Source organism: Littorina saxatilis, linkage group LG6 (assembly GCF_037325665.1).
Source record: "Littorina saxatilis isolate snail1 linkage group LG6, US_GU_Lsax_2.0, whole genome shotgun sequence".
Taxonomy (NCBI): domain Eukaryota; kingdom Metazoa; phylum Mollusca; class Gastropoda; order Littorinimorpha; family Littorinidae; genus Littorina; species Littorina saxatilis.
In genome coordinates, this window is record NC_090250.1 from 45,188,215 (window position 1) to 45,206,331 (window position 18,117).

General features: G+C 39.6%; 1 protein-coding gene across 1 annotated transcript in view; it reads right to left on the minus strand.

Moving 5' to 3' along the window:
* The window catches only part of LOC138969320 (phosphatidylinositol-3,5-bisphosphate 3-phosphatase MTMR2-like), a 34,607-nt gene that overhangs the window by 15,630 nt on the left and 860 nt on the right, over positions 1 to 18,117 (minus strand). The window contains exons 2-9 of the mRNA XM_070342086.1: positions 8,496 to 8,717; positions 7,710 to 7,782; positions 4,422 to 4,516; positions 3,920 to 4,030; positions 3,254 to 3,355; positions 2,279 to 2,365; positions 1,767 to 1,841; positions 1,046 to 1,120 (exon numbers count right to left, since the gene is read on the minus strand). Of these exons, the coding sequence (XP_070198187.1) occupies positions 1,046 to 1,120; positions 1,767 to 1,841; positions 2,279 to 2,365; positions 3,254 to 3,355; positions 3,920 to 4,030; positions 4,422 to 4,516; positions 7,710 to 7,782; positions 8,496 to 8,717 (840 nt within the window). The remainder of the gene's footprint in view (positions 1 to 1,045; positions 1,121 to 1,766; positions 1,842 to 2,278; positions 2,366 to 3,253; positions 3,356 to 3,919; positions 4,031 to 4,421; positions 4,517 to 7,709; positions 7,783 to 8,495; positions 8,718 to 18,117) is intronic.

Below are 18,117 nucleotides of genomic sequence, written 5' to 3' on the forward strand. Positions count from 1 at the left end.
CGTTTTGAACTGGCGTGCATGTGATAAGAAAAAGAATGGAACGAAAAATCCAAAACAATTTTTTTTTCAAAAAAATATTAAAAATCTTTTCTTTTTTTAAAATATATTTTTTGTTACATTTACCTAGAGTAAAGAGTAAAGAGTAAGCAATCTCTTTTTGGCCCGAAAACATGAAACGACAGCAACCTGTTGACTGCCCTTTTGATTAAACAATAAAAACAAATACAACAATTAATGTTGTTTCAACACACGCACACACACATAACATTCGTTCATAATAACGCTCACATTGTCATGTCATGCTAAAAGTAAGAGATAGAAACAACAACGTCAGCTAAAAAGGTAAAGGTATAAAGGTATTCCCACAACCATCTGGTCGTAGGGGAGAGAGATGTTAGAGATCTCCACTTTTCTGGGGGCCAGCTTTTTATGAGGGCGCGTGCCCATCTCCTCTCCCGCGCTGCCTTTGCCTTCCCCGGCCCTGAATAGGGTCAGGTACCCATTTCCAGCTGGGTGGACTGGAGAGCGCTCGGAAAAATCGGGTATTTGTATTTGTCCCCGAGTGGGGAACGAACCACGACCTCCAGCGTGAGAGGCAAGCGCTCTAACCACTGCGCCACTCCGCTCTCCAACGTCAGCTAATGAGAGCTAATTAAATTCCTAATGCACTGTATAGTTTTAGCGAAATGAGAATTAAAACAATGCTTAAACATAACAAACATCGTTATTTGAACACTTTACTCACATATTCTATTCAACCATTCACTATGATTCATATATCAGTGTAGCTTGAACGTCATTCAACAATCTTGCTCACTCGGTGCACATTGTATACAATGTGCAACTTTATGGTCTTGCTCATTGTATACAATGGGCAACAGTTTTGCTCATTGTATACAATGAGCAAAACTTGTTGCTCATTGTATACAATGTGCAAGATATGCTGCTCATTGTACATAATGCGCAAATTGTACAGAATGGATACGACATATATATATATACACAAACACAAAAACATGAAGAACAAAGTGTCTGGGTAACTTACAGGAAACCTGCCTCTGGTCCTGAACTCTGCTACATGTTTGAGTTCATCATCTGGCTGTGCCTTGGGTACCACCAACTGCACAACAAAACATCTTCCGTACTGCCACATCTGGACTTTTATCAACACATCCCCTCATTGCAAAAAATTCACAACACTTTCTATACCTGCCCAAGAAAAGCTGTATAACAGAAGTAGAGCATGCAATACACAAAAGAGACACAAATGGATGTAATGTTTTCACAAAGAGACACAAATGGATGTAATGTTTTCACAAAGAGACACAAATGGATGTAATGTTTTCACAAAGAGACACAAATGGATGTAATGTTTTAAATCCAGCTACATCCGACAACTGCTCAAATGAACAAGAGAAATTCATCACAGCTCTACCCAGGGCATGCTTTCTGCCTCTTTAGCTGCATGCAGGCCATGCTATTTTTAGATTCTATCCCTCTTCACAGCAGAGATACCACACCAGCTGCAGGCTAGCTCGGTCAGTGCCAACCGCTCATGATAAATACCCTCTCCCAAAGGTGTCTGTGCATGACAGCAAAGCACATGCAACTATGTGCAGGCCGCAACTGTTGGTAGCCCAATGAATTGATTCCTGCTTCATAGCTGTTTTTGACCTGCCCCTTCCCCAAGGCTAGCCGTGAACAACTGTACCTTTACTAAAAAATACATTTAAAAAAGCACAACAACAAAACACATAAACACTTACAAGTGATGGGTAGGAGTCGGCCACCTCATAGTTTCCATTCACATGGGTAATACGCCACCCATCGTTCGGAACCCCCTGCAAACCAAACAGTACAAAAATACAGACTTTCACTAAATAATATGAAAGCAACATCAAAACAATAAACAACAACACCAAACTTGTCTTGAAAGTTGCAACAAATGCATACAAAATGAAGTCAAGAAAAGTGAGTATCATTCATTTAAGTCACAGTTTCTTTACTAAAGCCTAACTATAAAATCACACTCTATACTATAAAATCTCACTTTGTCACACACACACACACACACACACACACACACACACACACACACACACACACACACACACAGAAGCCAAAGAACAAACGGGTCAAGCCTACATTCAAAAATCAACACCAAAACACAAATGAATTTTCAATCAGAATACATTTAAAAATGACCCATGAACAAAATGTTGACATTGGCAACACACATAAGTTTCAATCAAAATAACACCACAAACAGTGATTTTACCTGACGTCTGTATTCAGTTTGAGGGTCATAGATTCTCCAACCCTCTTCTGTATCATAACTGCCCTTGAATTCAAAGGCAAATAATGGCTGAAACACACAGACAAAACATAATACTTTCATCAGAAAATGGTGGGAACACATAATCTCTTTTTTTTATTTTTATTATTCTCTTTATTTATATAGCGCCTTATCCGAAGTTCAAAGCGCAGAGGTGCATGCGACTCTGCTTGAAGACATAGCATTTGCAAGCCTTGTAAGTCCTTATTTATTTCATCTGCTTAGAGAAAGTGCAAAAAACATGCAACAATCTGCCTTACATTATCACAGGTGAATTTATGGTATGAAAAATTGAAAGATATGCCTGCACATTTTTGGGAACTACATGTACTGTTTTTTTGGAGGACCATAACTCTTGCTTGGTTTAGATCCTTATTTTCTTCCAGTGTATCGACACCATTTTTCTTATCAAACTTCCAGAAGTCTGGGTTCAAGCAGAGTCACATGCACCTCTGCAGTTTCTAGGCACAAATGGCATGTAATTCACAAGTTTTTTAATTTCTCCAATATTTCATCTGTTCAGAGAAAGAAGAAAAATCATGCAACTGTGTCTGTTCTTGACTCAAAGACACCCTCTCCTACATGCCCGGTAGCTCAGTTGGTAGAGCACTTGACTTGTGATCGAAAGGTCGCAGGTTCGAATTCGGGCCGGGACGGACACGGGTCAACTTTATGTGCAGACCCAGAGACGGAAGCCATGTCCCACCCCCGTGTCATCACAATGGCACGTAAAAGACCTTGGTCATTCTGCCATAAGTGCAGGTGGCTGAATACACCTAAACACGCAGACACCTGGGTAGCGCGACTCCGTTGCTGCTAGCTTTCCACTGGGAGGTAGCGACCCGAATTTCCCAGCGATGGGACAATAAAGTAATGAAAATGAAAATGAAAAATGCACCAAACACACGATTGACTCACCATTTTATTTGTGATGGGGAAAGCAAACTGCTGAATTTTCTCAAAGATTGGCCGCCTGGAGTGATTTTCCTGTTTGTGAGCAAACCTCAGGTTACGGAAATCCTGTGGAAGAGAAATCAGAACAAACCCATCACTCAATCTCTCTCTGAGGTTATTCATTACCCTTATTGCTGAAACAAGACAAGTTTATCTTATTCAGTTTAACCAGTAACAAGAAAAATACACTGGAACGCATGTCAGTTCCTTTTGGCAAATATTTCTGCAAGAAATCTTCCTGTATGGATTTTTCCGTCTGACCAAGCTCAATAAATTTAGATGTCATGTCATCTCAAATCTGCAAGTGCCAACAGTAGCACATGGATATCTCTTAGTGTAAAGGAATGATTAAGTGACACAATCACTGAATCAGATTATAAATCATTACAACAATGCAACTAAGACAGTAGATAATAGTTGCGTTATCAATACTGGTAAATGAAGGAACTCTCAACTGATCACATAACTGATGCGCCTGAATAAAAAATGCAAGCATTCAAAGTTAAGCTTTTGTTTATGCTCACTAAGTTTACAACATAAAACATAAAACTCATCATGAACATAATGTGTAACTTTACAGTCAGTCACAGGAATTCCTCTTACCACAATATCTGCTGAAAGATACAATACCTTGCATAATATATCAATGCCATATGAGTTTTCTCCCTTGCTGGTGGAGCCACCAATCTTTTCCACGCGACTACAGATACCAAGTGGGACATCCAAGATCAGCGGTGGTTCCTGTGAAAAGAAATGTTGAAATGATAGAAGGAAAATTAAACACATCCACTGAAAAAAGAGTATATCAGTTATCACTATATGGGCTGCCTAAATAATAAATGGTGGAAAAAAAAAGTGTCATACGCGTAAAAGCCTACATGTGCAAAAACCACGATTGTATGAGGGAGTTGCAGCTTATGAGTACATAGCAACCCCCCCCCCCCCCACCCCCAAAAAAAAAATTTTTTTTTTGTTTATTTGAAGATAACAAGAACTCAAAGACTTGACAAAACTCCTCGTGGTCATCAATCTAAGGTAGATAATTAGAAAATAAAAATAAAAGATTCAAATGATATTTAAAAAGAAAAAACCCACAAAGACACATAAAATTAAAAAGGAACCAAGTACTTACCCTATCAATACTGCAAAAGTATAGCTTGTAGTTGGTGACAGATAACGTTCCTCTTGTCGGCCCACTGTAAGGGCACAGGTAAGTCACATCGTAGCCTGTCAAATGAAGATTCAAACAGTCAACCAAGACATGCAAGTCAAAAGAATTCTAGACCAACATACAAATAACATGCAAGACTTAGGACCCCCCCCAGGTTTTATTTATGCAACAAATTCCTCTGTAATGAAATATTTAAAATTACCTTCCTTCCTGTGTCAATGTTCATGGAAGCCACCACAGATCTGTGCAAACACCTTTTCACTTGGAAGTGTACATATATACTAAAGGTCTACAACCTGGCAGCTTTCTGCCCGGGTAGCTCAGGTGGTAGAGCACTGGACTTGTGATCGAGAGGTCGCTGGTTCGAATCCGGGCCGGGACGGACACGGGTCAACTTTATGTGCAGACCCAGAGACGGTATCCATCTCCCACCCCCGTGTCACCACAATGGCACGTTAAAGATCTTGGTCATTCTACCATAAGTGCAGATGGCTGATACCACCTAAATACGCAAACATCAAAAAGCCGTGAGGGCGTAAAACTCGAATCGTATAAACCAATTCATGTCCAATATAGGCAATTAAGACCTGACGGACAACAATGAATAAGCCCCTTAAAATTTACAAGCTTTCTGCATAAATTTGTAATTTGTTTTTCTTTGGTGGATTAATTTTGCTTATTGAAACAGATGTGAACAGCCAGTAACAAAATTGATTTTGCAAAATTTCCCACTGTGCACAGACACAGTATGCCAGTACAGGTTTGGTGTGTGTCCCAGTAAGACACATGTTCTTATCCCAGGTAGAAGCCAGGTGGGCTGAGAAGCATAAACAAAGCAAAACTGGCTCCCATCTAACTATGTGGTATGCAGCAGCAGGGTCAGATTAGTTAAAATTGAGATTTGTTGTGATTTCAACCAATCAGCCGGGCTGCATCTGGTTCCAACCCAGATGGGTGGCACCCAGTTTTGCTTTGTGCACCTCGGCCCTACAAAGATGTGTGATGGTTTACACAATGGTTTATGCAAGAAGGAAGGTGTCTTTAAATGTTACGCTATAAATGTGTAAACCTCCCTCTTCAGTCTACTCTAAGTAAAGAAATGCAAACCAAACAACATTATGAGTATGACAACATTGGTAAACTGCTTTACGTATAATGTAAGGCCACTCAAATGAGAGTACACCTCGTGGGAGTGGGAATCCTTGATCCACAAACTTTATCAAAACAATGTACATTTTGACACAAAAGGACATCTGCAACACAGAATAGTCTAGAACTAGAAGGTCCATGGGTAATTGGGTTGCCTTCCCACTCCCAGCACTGGTGACATTCATTCAGCAAAAAATGATAAATGTTCCTGGTGACATGGTAAAAAACACAAGTCGCGTTAGGCGAAATTACTACATTTAGTCAAGCTGTGGAACTCACAGAATGAAACTGAACGCACTGCATTTTTTCACAATGACCGTAGTCCGCCGCTTGTGCAAAACGGAGTGAAACTGACGAGCCTGTTCAGCGCGCGGTAGTGGTTTCGCTGTGCTGCATAGAACGCTTTTCTGTACCTCTCTTCGTTTTAACTTTCTGAGCGTGTTTTTAATCCAAACATATCATATCTATTATGTTTTTGGAATCAGGAACCGACAAGGAATAAGATAAAATTGTTTTTAAATCGATTTCGGAAATTTTATTTTGATCATAATTTTTATATTTTTAATTTTCAGAGCTTGTTTTTAATCCAAATATAACATATTTATATGTTTTTGGAATCAGGAAAAGATGTAGAATAAGATGAACATAAATTTGGATCGTTTTATATAAAAAAAAATTATTACAATTTTCAGATTTGTAATGACCAAAGTCATTTATTAATTTTTAAGCCAACAAGCTGAAATGCAATACCGAAGTCCGGCCTTCGTCGAAGATTGCTTGGCCAAAATTTCAATCAATTTGATTGAAAAATGAGGGTGTGACAGTGCATGCCGCCTCAACTTTTACAAAAAGCCGGATATGACGTCATCAAAAGTATTTATCGAAAAAATGAAAAAAACGTCCGGGGATATCATTCCCAGGAACTCTCATGTCAAATTTCATAAAGATCGGTCCAGTAGTTTGGTCTGAATCGCTCTACACACACACGCACAGACAGACACACACACATACACCACGACCCTCGTCTCGATTCCCCCTCTATGTTAAATCATTTAGTCAAAACTTGACTAAATGTAAAAAGAAGAGATTAAGTTAGGTTGGTTACATTGTTTATTGAAGGTCTTTTTTTAATTACACTAAATTACACAGCCAAATGTGGCTTTTCACCTGGCTAAAAATCATGCGAGCTGTGTCCCCTGGGTACTGGAGAAGAGTAACTTTCATTTGAGTCTTTTCATTTTTATCCCAGCGAAGCTGGAGGTATCCCACGAACGCTATACTGTAATCGACTTGAGAAATTTTCATACCGATAATACATGATAAAGAAGGATTCTTGGTGCCCGGCTATGGGCTACAGTTGAAGATGGAAGTTCACCAAAAATTGGGACCATACTAACAAAAATACGGTGGGTGCAATAGGCGCCCCCATTTTTTTAGCAAACGCCACCCAAGGCCGCTTTGGACGGGTAGAAATTCTGTAGTTTCCAAGTCTATTTGTGTGTGGTTATCCAAGACTATGGATAAAGCTCGCGTAAGAAGATTACGTCATGGTCAAAAGTCTTTGACGTCAATTAATGCATCATGACGTCATGCCTCCCTGTAGTCTTTTTCTCTCGCGCGGTGTGTGTGTGTTCATTTTGTGCACATGTGTTACTGTTAGTGTTAGTGTGTGTGTGTGTATTTTGTGTGTGTGTTTGTGTGTGTGGATGTGTGCGTGTGGGTGTGCATGTGTGAGGTTGTGTGCGTGTATGTGTGCGTGTGTGTGTGTGTGCGTGAGAGAGATAGCGAGAGAGAGAAAGAGGTAATGATAGAAAGAGAGGAGATACAGAGAGAGAGAGAGAGAGAGAGAGAGAGAGAGAGAGAGAGAGAGAGAGAGAGAGAGAGAGAGAGAGAGAGAGAGAGAGAGAGAGAGAGAGAGAGAGACGGACGATTGGTCTTTCGCTGGGGGTATGCAGTGCCTTGGCAATGCACATCTACTTAATTTTTATTTGTTTGAAGGGTCATAAAAAATTTTAGGGTCAGAAGGAAAAAATAGGGTTGGTGAAGGAATAGGAAACATTGATTTGTTTTCTTGGCCTAAGTCCTGGAAATATATCTGACCTTGTCCTTTTACTGTCTCTCCCTCCAGCAGAGGAGGTTGATCTGGACTTGGCTTGCTGCTCTCCTGCGCTACCTACAAAAACAAACAAAAAATGTTTGTAATCACAACTGAGAGGGAGAGGAACACTCGATAGAAAACACACACACATTAAAATCACTGACAGTATTATTAACACACTAAGCTAAACGTTTTTTTTTTAAATTCTGATGCATTAAATGTACTAGTAAGCTTTTTAATGTGACACAACCTCAAACCCGAAGTCCATTACTCTCCATGATCACTGATTTCACAAATGAAGTTTTCCTTCCTTGCTAATTCCTTCCTCTACTTGAAAGTTAATTGAAATCCGTCGCTGGATGTGGTGGTATACTTCAGCCGACAGCATTGACAGTATCATAATGATAAGTTTCAATTACTGAGAAATACAAGGAAAGCCTTTGATAAACTTCTTCCTCCTTCAATTCGTCAGAACATTTTCAATTTCAGAATTACTTTGTTTTTAATTTTAGTTTTAATACATTCATTAACTTGCTGCACCACTCTACACATTCATTCATTATCCACCATACTAAAACTACGACAATGACACAAACAAGTTCAAACGTCGCCTTTTGTAAACACTTGTGTATCAAAGTTCAAACACATTTGGAGTTGATGAATAAACAGCTTGCACTGGAGCATAGTGGGCGGGTGTGAAGGGATACACCACCAAAAAACAGTGACTGTCAGTCTACACAAAAATGCACACTACCAATAACACGCGAGAGAATAAGCACACAACATGCCTTGGACTCGAAGTTCTCAACGTTCTCCGATGACGATGAGGCAGAGGAGCAAAGCGACTTTGATGCGGAACCATCGCTGCCTTTGGAGCTGAGGCTCGGCGATTCCATCGAACTGCCGGGTGCTTGCCTCTCCGGAGCGGCCAATGAATCACGGCTTGCTGCCTTCAAACCAGGCGAGGATGTTCCGCTTTCTTGTGTCCCTGGATTCTGCTTGCGATCCATCTGACCAAGATGCAACAGAAACCTTGATATACTCAAAAAACTGGAAGTGAAAACTAAATCAATCCTTCCGTCTGCGAATGTCAGCCATATTGGGTCCTGAGGGAAGGGAGGCTACTCGTGTAGCTAATGGAATGGTGTCCCCTAAAACGTCTCTCTCTCCCTCTCTCTCTCTCTCTCTCTCTCTGTCACACACACGCAAACACACACACATCCACATATCCACACACCACCCTCTGCGGCCGGACACATACCCTGCCACACGGCACACACACACACACACACACACACAACATGCACATCAGTACTGGCACACCGTCAAAAACACGCACACGGCATAGCCTAAGACTTCTCTTTGTTGCACTTGTACGGCCTCATCTGGAATTTGCAAATGTGGTGTGGAGTCCCCGACTCGAGAAAGATAAAAATCTGATTGAAAGTGTGTTAATAATAATAATAATAAGAAGAAGAACATTTATATAGCGCTAAATCAAAAACTTTCGTTAAAAAGGCTTGCTCTAAGCGCTTGACATCTAAACTAAAACGTCATTCACACTCTTTACAATGATGTACAAGAACTTCATGTCACACTCTGTTAAGAAGAGCCACGAAGTGTATCCCAAGGTTGAAGACCTTGAGTTACGAAGAGCGTTTGAGAGTCTTGAAAGTTCCAAGCATGTGCTATAGGCGTCAGTATCCGGGGAGACATGATTGAAGCATACAAATTCGTGCCGCATGGATACTACGATTGCAAGAACCCACTGGAGCTGAATAGCCTGTATAATACCCGTGGACATCAGTTCAAGCTCAGGAAGAAACAATGCAGAACAGCTCTCCGACAATCTTTCCGTACGAACAGAATCATAGACACATATGGAACAGTCCTTGGACAAGAATGTGGTAGAAGCGCCGACAATGACTGAACAGTTCAGTTCAAAAATCGCTTGGACAATGCACTGAAAGACTATATGTATAGCCCAAATCAGTGTCAGTATGCCTCTCACTACAAATTCCCACCAGCCAAGAAAACTGAGTTGATAGAATAGGCCACTGTCAAAAGATCGTGTAGGTTACCTAGCTCAAAGCCACTCAGTGATCAAAAGATCAGACAAAGGCTCAACAGCCTAAGTACCAGTCTGTCAACATATCATATCATATATCATATCATATAAATTATCATATCATATCATATCATATCATACACACCTTTTCTAAAGGTCGACACTGGCTTTGCACTGAATGGATTTCAGAAAGATTGAAAGGGCTAGGGACTGACTGAAAAAGGCATGCCTTTAAAAATGATTTTTAATTGGAACCGAATCACTGGAAAGTGGAGCCCCGTGACGGCGGACTGAAATCATGATAAAAAATACACTGACTACCTCTACCATAGACCCATCTAAATATAGGTCCCTGCCTCTACAAAGCGGCACACGGCTAAGAAACGTGAAACAAATCAGTGAATTTATGATTAAATAGATAAGAAAAAATAGAAAAAGATAGGCAATACCGGCTAGGCCGGGACAAGCAGTGGAGCAGGACAATTATCAAATCGAAAGCAAAACAAAAACAGACTTCCAAGCGGGTCAAGCCAAGCAAAAAAATTAAAAATCAAAACAAGAAACAAAAACAACAACAAACAAATCAAACAAGCAAACATACAAAGTTAAGAAGACGGAGATAAAAGACATATATAATACCCTTCAGGTATTGAGATTGGATTGAAATGGACCTCACAAAATGACTCTGAATAAAAGCAGCTCTGACTGAATTTGAATTAACGAAATTGTCAAGAAAACTAATTAAAGTTGAACTGAAACGATTTTCAGGAAATTCTAAATTTTACGGAGTCGTAAAGTGCGATTTTTTTTTATTCCGCATGTCAGTCACACTTGAAAACAGCGGAGTAAGAACTACAGTGAAGAAGTAGTTGAATAAAATCAGTCCGAATCAGATTTCACTGATGTAGGGGAAGGGCCCCTAATATGGACCACTTTTTGTTTATTGCTGATAACTAGCTTGTTTTCTTGCGAAGAAGTTTCATTTTGTGGTTGGTAGTCCTTCTCTCTTAGTTTAACAGTTAGGCCTAATTAGAGTGAAATAGCTTTGATAGACCTTCAGCAAAAATTAAATACAGAAAAAATCACAAATGGTCCATATTAGGAGCCTGGGCGCCCAATATGGACCAGTGAAGCGGCCTTCACGAATCACTGTAAAAAGTCCCCTATACTTCAAAATAACATGATACAACTTAGTGTGCAAGTCAGACTAATTCAAATATGCTTTAGATTTAGCTGTTTCGGGTTGATGAGAGCATTATTTGAAGCACACCAGGAAACTGAAGAAGCTTATCAAAAACAGAGTGAAAATAAGTGAAATTATCAACTTCCCCCAAAAAAGACTATTTGTTATATTTTTTTGAAATCTCGAGGGCTAGTTATAGGTTATTTTCAGCAAGCTTCTTAATGAATTAATTAAAATTGCCTTTAGTTTTCATTTTCTTCGATTTGTTGAAGGTGGTCCATATTATAGGGGACTCACACATACTTTGAGGTTTTGCTATTATTTTTTGTTTGCAGTAGAAACTCGGGGTACACACTGTTAAAATGTAACAAATACTGCCTTAGCTGTCATATATAGCCATTTTTGTGTTATGAAGGCTTTGGCTGTGGACAGAAACGAGTCCGTTCAGTTTTGGCGGCACATTTAGAGTGAACGCTGCCAAAAGTGAAAAAAAAAGCGAAAAAGCCTAACGGTTTTGAGGTTTGTGTTTCTGCAACTGTTTTGACATGTGCAACTCATCCAGAGAGGGTGAATAAAGCGAATGCAATTGTTTTGAGCACTCTAGCGCCGTTAGTTTGTCAGAACAGGAGGTGGTCCATATTAGGAGCCGGTCCATATTAGGAGCCTTTCCCCTACTAAGGTTCAAAACACGAAAAGAAACAAAATTGATTACTAATCAGCCATTTGTGACCAGTTTCCAAAAAGGTGACGATTTGATGTTATGATCTCAAGATGTGTAAGGGCCGAACTCACTCCATGCACTCATCCGACTAGGGTACCCGAACGGCGCATTCAAACAACCAATCAAAATCTTAGTAACCACGACATTTCAAACAGATTCCACGTTTCATTGGTTAAGGACAAGAGGAGGGGGAGAAGTGACTAAAACCTTTCAGCCCAGCTGGCAACTTTTCTCAGCAGATCACCCGTATCAAAAGAAATGACACCCAGTCAGCCAGGCGCTACATTACATAACACCATCTGCAGGCTAGGGGACGGTCTACTTCAAAGACATAAAAGGGGCGTGCTTTTAACTGGACAGACAGATACTTGCTTGCAGCTGTTTTGAGATGGGCACATGTGCATTCCAGCACGAACAGTGAATAATGAATTGACATAAAACACAAATCGATCGGCAACATGAACTACAAACACTAGACTGCGCACAAAAACAACAGAGTGCTTTACTCTAATTTACCCAAATGAAATCCAAATTAAGATTTCAAGCTCTAGATCTGTTCCTCTTCTCTTCAACACAAAACTTACACTGATGACAGTTCACCCTGTCACAATGAGATCACCCTGAAAGCACATTCTTAAATAGATAAATAGATATATAAATAGATAAAGCAATAGATAAATAAATAATTAACATTTTGTTAAAAAGGACTATCTTGCATACACTAGTTCAATCTGATATATAAAATGGTATATTCTGCAAATCTGGTTGTTGAAAGTCAGTCCTGCTCACACTAATGGGATAGACCCGACCAGTTTGAATGATTACCTGCTTAGTATTCCGACGTAATGTTTGCATACATCAGTCCCTGTCCAATTTGACATGCCAAGCCAGGAAAGACTGCTCGCCTTACTTTTTATCACACTACGAATCAGCTGGACAGATTAACTGTGTACGTATGTATTCCAATGCCTTAAACGGATTATCTTAATCCCGGTGTCACGATTTCATTTTTCGCCTGTGTACATATTTCCCCCTCGACATATACTCAAGACTGAAATGTTGTTTCCTGGTAAAATTAAGAAGTGAAATTATTTATGGACAAAGAGCATGTCAGTTTATTACATGTGAAGAACATTGGTGGTAAAATTTAATAGATTTCACCCCCAAAATCGAATTCTTTGAAAACGTGTACTGAGTGGTTACGTCCCTTGAGTAAGAAGGAAAACATTTTAGGATGAATCAAATTTCTAAGTTAAATAAAACAAATTGGTTGCACAAATTTGGCCCCATGAATGTAAGGTACACAAGGTCGCTCATCAGTACTATCGAAGGGTGTTTTTTTGTTCAGTTTAGAGTTTATACTAGATCAACTAGGCCGAGAAGCGAAATACCAACACGGCGAAAGATGAAAACGTCACACCGGTCAAATATGTATTGTATTCAGGTGATATATTTACCAACGAAGTCCTATGTTTATGCCGCTAGCTTACACATGCAGTCATGAACTGTTCAGGGTGCCATAACATGTTCCCCCCAAGGTGCCAGTTTCCTAATATATATCAGTAAAAAAAAACAAGTCGCGTAAGGCGAAAATAAAATATTTAGTCAAGTAGCTGCCATTTTTCAGCAAGACCGTATACTCGTAGCATCGTCAGTCCACCGCTCATGGCAAAGGCAGTGAAATTGACAAGAAGAGCGGGGTAGTAGTTGCGCTAAGAAGGATAGCACGCTTTTCTGTACCTCTCTTTGTTTTAACTTTCTGAGCGTGTTTTTAATCCAAACATATCATATCTATATGTTTTTTGAATCAGGAACCGACAAGGAATAAGATGAAAGTGTTTTTAAATTGATTTGGACAATTTAATTTTGAAAATAATTTTTATATATTTAATTTTCAGAGCTTGTTTTTAATCCGAATATAACATATTTATATGTTTTTGGAATCAGCAAATGATGGAGAATAAGATAAACGTAAATTTGGATCGTTTTATAAATTTTTATTTTTTTTTACAATTTTCCGATTTTTAATGACCAAAGTCATTAATTAATTTTTAAGCCACCAAGCTGAAATGCAATACCGAACCCCGGGCTTCGTCGAAGATTACTTGACCAAAATTTGAACCAATTTGGTTGAAAAATGAGGGCGTGACAGTGCCGCCTCAACTTTCACGAAAAGCCGGATATGACGTCATCAAAGACATTTATCAAAAAAATGAAAAAAAACGTTCGGGGATTTCATACCCAGGAACTCTCATGTCAAATTTCATAAAGATCGGTCCAGTAGTTTAGTCTGAATCGCTCTACACACACACACACACACACACACACACACACACACACACACACACACACACGCACGCACGCACGCACATACACCACGACCCTCGTTTCGATTCCCCCTCGATGTTAAAATATTTAGTCAAAACTTGACTAAATGTAAACATGGAGAGCGAATCAGCGCAGGTTGTTCACCGGTTTGCAGAAAATGCTGTACAGCAGTCATTTAAGGAAGAGTTTGACAGATACGGATTTTCTGATATGGCGTATATTATTGTCTGCATAAATCAATTCATAAGCTGGTCGGTCAGTCAGTTAGTTAAGCCGGTTGGTCAGTCAGTCAGTCAACCAGTGTCTGTCAGTCAGTAAGTCAGTCAGTCAGTCATGACTTCACGGGAGTCTGGTGTCTGACTTGCCCCATAACCGGATTACCAAAAAAAAGAGATCCTGTTGAACTTCTTTATTTAGTGTTTAACGTCGTTTTCAACCACGAAGGTTATATCGCGACGGGGAAAGGGGGAAGATGGGATAGAGCCACTTGTCAATTGTTTCTTGTTCCCAAAAGCACTAATCAAAAGTTTGCTCCAGGGGCTTGCAACGTAGTACAGTATATTACCTTACTGGGAGAATGCAAGTTTCCAGTACAAAGGACTTAACATTTCTTACATACTGCTTGACTAAAATCTTTACAAAAATTGACTATATTCTATACAAGAAACACTTAACAAGGGTAAAAGGAGAAACAGAATCCGTTAGTCGATTCTTACGACCTGCTGGGGAGTATCGGGTCAATTCTTTCTCGTCCCAATCAATATGGGACTCCCCCTAACCCGCGGGGGGTCCTGTTGAACTGAATCAGAGATATGTACAATACACATCTATGACTGAATACAGGGATACAGTACAGTGCTTTCAAAAGCTACGCCGGCGTACAGCTGTGCAATAGATATAGACCACATACCCACCCACCGCGCCTCCCCCACCGCCTTTCAGTTTCAGACCCCCAAATATCTGAAGAGAAAAACAACACGGGAGGAAGTCTTGAAACAGAGATCAGTTTACACAGGCTATTAAGAGAAAAGCATTAAACAAAACACAAATTAAAAAAAAATTTAAAAAGAAAGTCAGTGGTGGAAGTTTTAAATTGGTGGGTTTAAAAAAAAAAGGATTCCACTTTATTATTATTATTGCAACGTCTTGTTCGGTGACTCTTTTTGCTGTTTAATTAATTTTCTCTGAGCTTGTGTTTAGACTTACATGTAGTCTCGCATGCGCCGGATCGGTAATCACCTGCCTGAATAATTAAATCCCGTTGCATGTTCTAATACTCACACACAAACAGATCAATCAGGAGATCAAAGAACAATCTCAAAGCTTTATCTTTCACACCTGCAAAATGCATGCAATTACGACAGCTCCGTCATCTCGAGGCGTTTTCTCTTTATCTTTCTTACACCGCCTATTGTACTGAAAAAAGGCTGCATGTTGCATGGTTTCTGTTCTCGTAATCGTTCCAAGATCGTACAGGCGTGCACTATAGTGCCGGTACAGATTAGTGTACAGTAAAGTGAGCGAGGTTTGATCAGGATTACAAATGGCCGAAGTAGTGGGAGACAGTTATAATGAGTTTTGTTGAAGTGAAAATGAACTGTCTTATTTGGCTAGCCTTTGTTCTTGGACACATAATCGGTGAGTAGAGAAGCTGAGAGAGAGAGAGAGAGAGAGAGAGAGAGAGAGAGAGAGAGAGAGAGAGAGAGAGAGAGAGAGAGAGAGAGAGAGAGAGAGACGATGACAATGACAATTCTTTATTTAACGAGGGTAGTAGATTAAGCAGTGGTCTGCTTTTTTACATCCAGCCCTCGCCCTAAAGAGGGACTAACTACAAAAATGAAATAGAAATACAAGATAAAAAATAGAAAATAGAAGAACTAAAATTTTACATTTTAACAGATAACTAAAGTAAAAACACATTATACATATGTACACAAAATGCATTGCATTGAGGTAAATTGCGAGTTATCACTTTAATTGTTTTTCCTAAAGCTTATCCGTTCGAACAAAACAACTATCAGAACATCTAAAGCATTTCTGCAAAAGTTTAAATCATTCTGACGAATAGTTTTGAGATTATCTTGTCATCCGTGAACTAACATGTTTGATTCCTCGCTTTTCTTATTTTTCATTTAATAATTTTTACTATGTCAATCTAAAGGTTTTCTCTTCTTTTTTACATTTAGTCAAGTTTTGACTAAATGTTTTAACATAGAGGCGGAATCGAGACAAGGGTCGTGGTGTATGTGTGTGTGTGTGTGTGTGTGTGTGTGTGTGTGTGTGTCTGTCTGTCTGTCTGTCTGTGCGTGTGTGTGTGTGTAGAGCGATTCAGACTAAACTACTGGACCGATCTTTATGAAATTTTACCTGAGAGTTCCTGGGAATGATATCCCCGGACAGTTTTTTTTAATTTTTTCGATAAATGTCTTTGAGGACGTCATATCCGGCTTTTTGTAAAAGTTGAGGCGGCACTGTCACACCCTCATTTTTCAATCAAATTGATTGAAATTTTGGCCAAGCAATCTTCGACGAAGGCCGGACTTCGGTATTGCATTTCAGCTTGCTGGCTTAAAAATTAATCAATGACTTTGGTCATTAAAAATCTTAAAATTGTAAAAAAAAATTGTTTTTATAAAACGATCCAACTTTACGTTCATCTTATTCTTCATCATTTTCTGATTCCAAAAACATATAAATAGCCGGATATGACGTCATCAAAGGTATTTATCGAAAAAAAGAAAAAAACATCCGGGGATATCATTCCCAGGAACTCTCATGTAAAATTTCATAAAGATCGGTCCAGTAGTTTGGTCTGAATCGCTCTACACACACACACGCACAGACACACACACACACACACACACACACACACACACAGAGACACACACACACACACACACACACACACACACACACTCACACACACATACACCACGACCCTCGTCTCGATTCCCCCTCTATGTTAAAACATTTAGTCAAAACTTGACTAAATGTAAAAAGAGAAAAAGCCTAACGGGTTTGAGGTTTGTGTTTCTACAACTGTTTTGACATGTGCAAGTTATCCAGAGAGGGTGAATACAACGAACGAAAAATTTTTGAGCGCTTTAGCGCCGTTAGTTTGTCAGAACAGGAGGTGGTCCATATTAGGAGCCGGTCCATATTAGGAGCCCTTCCCCTACGTTGTGGTCAAATGACTTGAATTGAAAAACGGCGTATTTTATGGTAGCTCCTGCCCTTAAAAGGTAACCACAGTGTATAATGAATAGTGAATAGTGATGAATCTCAATGACCAAAAGTCACATTGTTGATAAGGCAGACACGACTATGTTATGAATGCATTTGCTTGTTCTATCATTTACTCCTTTCTTTGACAAGCTCATTCAGTCGCGTTTTCAATCGTGACAGAAAATATGACTGAACAAAGACGTTGTGTTAGATGCATTTATATTGAGAGAGAGAGAGAGAGAGAGAGAGAGAGAGAGAGAGAGAGAGAGAGAGAGAGAGAGAGAGAGAGAGAGAGAGAGAGGGGGGGGGAGAGAGAGAGAGAGAGAGAGAGAGAGAGAGAGAGAGAGAGAGAGAGAGAGAGAGAGAGAGAGAGAGAGAGAGAGAGAGAGAGAGAGAGAGAGAGCACAAGTACTACTATTTTTCAAGTTACAGCAACTACCGGTAGTTAATTCGGATGTGAATATTTATCTGAAACCGTACTGAAACTCCAAGCGGCATGCCATATACATTAATATAGTTAATCCCTGAAACTGATGAGACACAATGCCCTAAATATTTGCATGTACGTCTCCATGGTTATGAAGCATGTCAAGTTGTGGTTATGGTTGTCGTCCTTCATCGTAGTATAGTTGTGGTTGTTGTTGTTGTTGTTGTTGTTACACCCCCGGTATAGGGGTGTGTATAGGTTTCGGTCGATGTGTTTGTGTGTTTGTGTGTTTGTGTGTTTGTGTTCGCATATAGATCTCAAGAATGAACGGACCGATCGTCACCAAACTTGGTGAACAGGTTCTATACATTCCTGAGACGGTCCTTACAAAAATTGGGACCAGTCAAACACACGGTAAGGGAGTTATTGGTGGATTAAGATTCTACAAGGACTTATAG